The sequence below is a fragment of the Cariama cristata genome, unplaced genomic scaffold (genome assembly GCF_000690535.1).
Source record: "Cariama cristata isolate BGI_N322 unplaced genomic scaffold, ASM69053v1 scaffold7248, whole genome shotgun sequence".
NCBI lineage: Eukaryota > Metazoa > Chordata > Aves > Cariamiformes > Cariamidae > Cariama > Cariama cristata.
The window spans coordinates 78,014-84,344 of NW_009631664.1; the positions used below are offsets into that span (position 1 = coordinate 78,014).

Sequence of the window (6,331 nt, forward strand, 5' to 3'; positions counted from 1 at the left end):
GGTTCTACTAAGAGCAGCCTCTCTCTCTTTAATACACATAATAGTAAGCCTGTGTTATATATTCAAAAGCAATGTAGAAAAGAAATAGAATTGCTGTTGATTGTCCTCAGGGAAAGGAAGAGGTGGTGTTTCCAAAAGAAAGAAAGAGTAGAGGTTTTGGCAATTAGGCTGATTCTCCATGACCTTGTGCAATAGCTAAGAAGGAGATATATAGAGAGAGATAGATATACGTATTTGCTCTGCATTGCTTTTGCTTAAAACCCACCTTTTTGTAGGCAAGTTTGTTGGTTTAAAAAAGAAACCACTCCTCGGTTGTTAAAGCTTCAATGTTGAATGAGTACCTACACTTGCATTTTAAAACTCTGGATGTAAAATATAAATAACATCCAAAGGAGGGGGGGTTGATACATGTTCTGGGCCTCAGCCAAATTGTCATTAGTTAAGAATACATCTCACAGCTGCTGAGAATAAAAATAGCATTTTTTACTTCACTGTTCCATACAGAAAGCCCAAATGTACCTCCACAGCAGCTAGTGCTGGTTGGAAAGTGAAAGGTGAATTTGCAAAGAAAAACTTGTTAAATCTCCACTTTTTTTTCTTGCAATTAAAAAAAAAATTACTCTGTCTTGCTGGACTAGGTTTTTGGTTGGGTTTTTTTGTTTAGTTTGTTTGGGTTTTGGTTTTGTTTTGGTATGGTTTGGTTTTCTAATCAGCTTAGACACTATCTACAACAAAGCTGGATCTTTGTATAAAGGGACACCCATCAGCCTCTTCCCCTCCCCAGACCTGATTAATCCTGAAGGATGACAAGTCAGGAGGAAAGAAAATTATTCAGCACCTTTCTGTATAACCTGACCTCCACTTCTGATCTGAAAGCCCAAAACTATCCTGCAAAACTTTTTTTGGTCACAACAGATAGGTTTTAAATGGTAAAACAGCTCTGCATGATTACCTGGCTCCCAGTTCTCAGCATTGCCAGGGGACTGCATGTCTCCGGTGAGCAACGGCAAGAAAACACTGCAAAAGAAGTCTCACTCACAGCTTTGCCTGATGTAATTATTTTTTTTTTCATTTTAGATTTTGGAATGTAAGATGCTAAAGTTGAATGTAAGGCAGTGACCTTCGAAGACATAGTTTTCCTTTTTTAAATTTCACATGCTCTAGTACTCTATGCTTTGAACTGGCAGAGGTAGCAAACATTAGGCAAAATAACTTTTGCAATGATATCAAGAGGGAGAAAGATAAACTGATGACTCCTTAATGAAAGAGAAAATAATTAAAATGAAAACCAATGGCTACTCTGCTACTGGCTTTCAGCTTTTAAACAGTTGCTCTTTTCAGCTTCCTTCTTCCCTGACATCTCTTGGTTATGTTCACAAGTCTGAGCCATCATAGATGTGTGTTTTAAGAAGTTACCTCCTGTCGGCTGAAGGGCTGTGACTGGTCCTGCGTATATTCTTATCCTGTCCCAGTTGCAAGACAAAATAGGGTAATTTATACCCCTTTTCCTCTCTCTCTCTCACTCTATCACACTTCCCATTGTCATGTTTGCAGCCGATGCCCAGCTCTGCCCTGGATTCTGCATTTTCATTTAATTATGTCCTTTATTGCTGCCATCAGCAGATGGTGGGTAGCTGCCTTTTTTTTTTTTTTTTTTTTTCCACCTACTTGTGTCTTTGCTCAATGCTAAGACATATACACACACCCCAAAGAAACCAACCCTATTTCTCCTGATCTTCTCCCATCCTTCCTCCACAAAGCTGATCTGGGGAACAGGAAAATTACTAGTTTCAATTGCAAGATATCAGCCAAGACTCCTTTCTCATTTTTCTCTGCTGACTGCTAGTATAAGAGAAGGATGGAAGAATAGAATTTTTTTTTTCCTAAGACAGAACACAGCTAAGACAGACAAGATATGGTCATCTGACTCTCATTTTTATTGTGTTCCCTGCTGTATAGCCTGGCAGTCCTTGTCCCATGAACTCGATGGAATTATCAACGTATAAAACCTGTGTAAAGTACCAAGCCAGCACTGCACAAATACACTGGGAATCCCGTGCACGAGCGAGTGCATGAGGAAATCAGGAGTCACATCCACTTGCACAGAGCTGGAATTGAGATCTATGCATGGTAGTTGTTCAGCGTGTCTGTTTGCATATGCAGCTGTATGAGGCTGTTGGCAGCTGTACAAAAGTGGCAGCAATATGTGCACACCGGCACACCTCTGTCAGTGCTGGATACCTCATCAAAGCCACCTCAGAAACCACCTTTAGTCCTACTAGTAATCATCACTACCTCATCTGGAAGCCCAGTGCCACAGAGAGCAACAAATGTGACCATGGAGAGAGCAATGGACATCAGGGAAATACTGTTCTCACCTCATGGACAGGGGTGGGAGTGCTGAGAGGGTACCTGATGGAGCTGGACGTTTACTACCTATCTGCAACCAGCCTGCTGCCCCAGCTCTTCATTTTCTTTGTGTCACTGAGCTTCTTGTCTTGGTAGAAATTACAGTGGGAGAGGGAGCTAGGGATGAAGCTTGGGGCTGCAGGAGGTATTCCCTTCAAAGCAACCTCTGATTTTCATCATTGTCATCAAGGCCAATTGTGGGAAGAGGCAGCATCCAGGAACCTGGTGCTTCCCTTCAGTAATTCCCCCAATCCAGTGAATCCAGGCAGCCAGCGTGCATACATTTGAGGGTTACTTTGGTTTTAGTTCATCCTCCACTTGCTTATTATTCCTCAGCTTCATGCTTAGATCAGTGGTTAGAAGAAAAGAAAGAAGTTTTCAAGGAGGTGCATGGAGGAATGAAGGTGGGTTCACAGCACCTTAGGGAGACTGAAATCTGGAATCTGGGTACCTTACTAAATTCAAGTGCATCTACCGACTTTCCAAACAGGAACTGCAAGCTTCAGATGGGGTAAAAAAATATTTGCATTGCTGAAACAGTGAGCAAAAATTCACCGATGAGCAGAAGGCAGACTCAGCCCCCAAGGGGTGGTTTTGAGAGCACTTGTTGGTGTCAGCAAGGTGGATGGCAGTCACACTGTGCTGTGCTGTCCCCTCTGAAGCAGAGCTGTCCCAGAAACCAGGAGGAGCCCTGTGCACTTTTTCTAGGGACCAGGGCTGTCACTGTCTCCCTCTACAGCAGATGTTTGTAGAGGTCACTGCCTTGCTCCCAAGCTCTCCAGCCAGCCTTGTCTTTCCCACTAGCAGGAGAGCTCCTGTTAGCTGTGAATAGGGGAAAGAGACCCAGGAGGAATGTGAAAATTGTCTCTTCCCACACCCAAGGCTTCAGAATTTTCCTGCTACTGCACTTCCTTTTTCCTCACTCTGTCTCATTTTTTTCCCCTTTTACTCAGTTTCTTCCTGCTTCTTTTCATTCCTGCCTGTTCTCTGTCTTTCAGTTGTTGCTGTTGTTTCATTTTTCCTATTCCTCCTGCCCGCTGCATTTTTCTCCGTTTTTCCTTTTACCTGCACATTTACCCCCTCTTTCTTCCCCTACCCTTTCTGCTTCTGCTCCTTGATTATTTCTTTCCTTCTAGCGCTTTCCTCTGTTTTATACTCTCATCCCTCCACTCGCTGCCTCCCCCTAATCATCTTGCTGTTCTTTGCTGCTGTATCATTTAATGCCTTCTTTGATACAGCCTACAGCTTAATGATTATTCGGAGGTCAGGCGATGCAGGTGCCATGAATTTCACTAATCCAGCTCTGAGAGCCTCTGTCCATAATCACTCCTCCCGTTCTACAGGGACTGAATCCTAATTTGTCATTAGCCAGTCCTCTCACTGCAGCACTACCAAGAACTTTTTGCCCAGAGGAGACAATGAAGTATTCATTAGCTGGGGGGAAGGTGGAGGGGAGGGAGCAGGCAGCTGAACAAGGCATTCTGCTGAAGGCTGCTAAGAAAGGAGATGCTGTGCTGAGATTTCCTGGGGTGGTGGGGAGTGGGGAGAGGGGGGCAGCAAGGCAACATTGCAAGTGGGTTATACAAAAAGCAAACGTGGGTTTACAGTGTCATTTGTTAGGAGTCGTTCCAGGGCTGCAGGACGTGGAGGTGAGGGCGCTGATATAGCAGTTATGGGAGTGGTGGGGCCTGGGAATGGGCAAGTGTGGCTGCTTGTTAAGTGGAGAGGCCACAAGAGGAGGTTAATTAGCAGCAGATTTTTTTAAAGGAGAAGCTGTTCTAGTAGCTTTGTCTCTGTGCACCCTGACTTCTACCATCTTTTATTGAGATCTGCACCATAAGCAGAGGTTATTACTGGTTTTGCCTTGTCCCATTACAGGTCTGTTTTTGAAGAGTGGGGGGAATCACCAATGACATGGAGAGGAGCTTTCTCCTGCTAGCCTAGGAGTTACACTGACCTGCAATGTCTGATAGCACCTCAGCCTCTGGCATGGCTTTATCAGCTCCATTCCCATCGTTGTACTTTGTCACTGTGGCACTGATGGGATCCTTGGCAGGAGACTGTGCCAGTCTCAGCTTCTAGAGCAGTGTGAAGAAAGAGGCTTCAGATGATCAATTCTAACTTCTAGCTATTTCTCAGAGGGCTTTTGCTCTCCACCAAAGGAGTAAACAGCAGATGAAAGATTCAGTCTAGAAATAGACTGGAATAGCTCCCAGATGCCACAGCAGGGCATCAGTGTTCTGAGCGCTCTGCCTCAGATATATCCCTGAAAACACTGTGGCTTTAGTGAGGTGCCAATATCAAAGACTCTGTGAGGCTCTACAATGCTAATGCTTTCTTCTTCCTACCTGCAGGACAATACAGGAATGGCTTACCCGGGTCCAGTCCCTGCTCTACTGCAATGAGAATGGGTTCTGGGGGACCTTTCTGGAAAGCCAACGGAGCTGCGTTTGCCATGGTGGCACCAGCCTGTGCCAGCGCCCCATCCCCTGCATCATTGGGGGCAACAACAGCTGTGCCATGTGCAGCCTTGCCAACATCTCTCTCTGCGGCTCATGCAACAAGGGCTATAAGCTTTACCGGGGTCGCTGCGAGCCTCAGAACGTAGACTCGGAGCGGAGTGAGCAGTTCATCAGCTTTGAGACGGACTTGGACTTCCAAGACCTAGAGCTCAAGTACCTGCTGCAGAAAATGGACTCTCGCCTGTACGTGCACACCACTTTCATCAGCAACGAGATCCGCCTGGACACCTTCTTCGACCCCAGGTGGCGCAAACGTATGTCCCTCACCTTGAAGAGCAACAAGAACCGGATGGACTTCATCCACATGGTGATCGGGATCTCCATGCGAATCTGCCAGATGCGCAACAGCAGCCTGGACCCTATGTTCTTTGTCTACGTCAACCCATTCAGCGGGAGTCACTCTGAGGGCTGGAACATGCCCTTTGGGGAGTACGGCTACCCACGCTGGGAGAAAATCCGCCTCCAAAACAGCCAGTGCTACAACTGGACCCTGCTACTGGGCAACCGGTGGAAAACCTTTTTTGAGACTGTCCACATCTACCTACGCAGCCGGACTCGGCTGCCCTCCCTACTGCGTAACGAGACTGGCCAAGGGCCTGTGGACCTTTCTGACCCCACCAAGCGTCAGTTCTACATCAAGATCTCAGATGTGCAGGTGTATGGCTACAGCCTGCGTTTTAATGCTGACCTACTGCGCAGTGCTGTGCAGCAGGTCAACCAGTCGTACACGCAAGGTGGGCAGTTCTATTCTTCCTCCTCCGTCATGCTCTTGCTGCTGGATATTCGGGACCGAATCAATAGACTGGCGCCTCCCGTAGCCCCAGGGAAGCCCCAGCTGGATCTGTTCTCTTGTATGCTGAAGCACCGCCTGAAACTCACCAACAGCGAGATCATCCGTGTGAACCATGCTCTAGACCTGTACAACACCGAGATCCTCAAACAGTCGGACCAGATGACAGCCAAACTCTGCTAACCCGGACTTTTCAATGGACATGTTGGTGATTGATCCTTTTGCTGTAAAAAAATAAAAGAGAAAAAAAAGAGAAAAAAGTAAAAAGAAAGAAAGAAAAGTGGGGGGAAAGTAAAGAAAGGGGGGAAAGACAAGATTTGTAAAATGTAATTAATATACAAAAGAGAAAAAAAAGAGGAAATTCTTCATTTGTTGAAAACTAAACCCGTTCTAGCAGCTGTATAAAACTGTCAGGCATGTTTGTTATTTCTATAATCCGTCATAAAAGGGTAACACCTTACTCTCTCTTGACCTTGGGGGTGTTGCTTGCTAGTCCTCAGGGGCAGCAGAGTAAATAAAGGGAGGAGCAGAGAGAGGGGCAAATTTCTGTAATGAACTGTAAAGTTTTCTGCTATGCAGGTGCCAAGACAAAGAGACAAACAAAAAAAAT

At 45.7% G+C, this 6,331-nt stretch overlaps 1 protein-coding gene across 1 annotated transcript in view; it reads left to right on the plus strand.

The window, feature by feature from the left end:
* The window catches only part of BRINP1 (bone morphogenetic protein/retinoic acid inducible neural-specific 1), a 59,648-nt gene extending 53,661 nt beyond the window's left edge, over nt 1-5,987 (plus strand). The window contains exon 7 of the mRNA XM_009706058.1: nt 4,764-5,987. Coding sequence (XP_009704360.1) covers nt 4,764-5,904 — 1,141 coding nt within the window. The 3' untranslated portion in view covers nt 5,905-5,987. The remainder of the gene's footprint in view (nt 1-4,763) is intronic.
* Nucleotides 5,988-6,331: the final 344 nt, after the last annotated feature.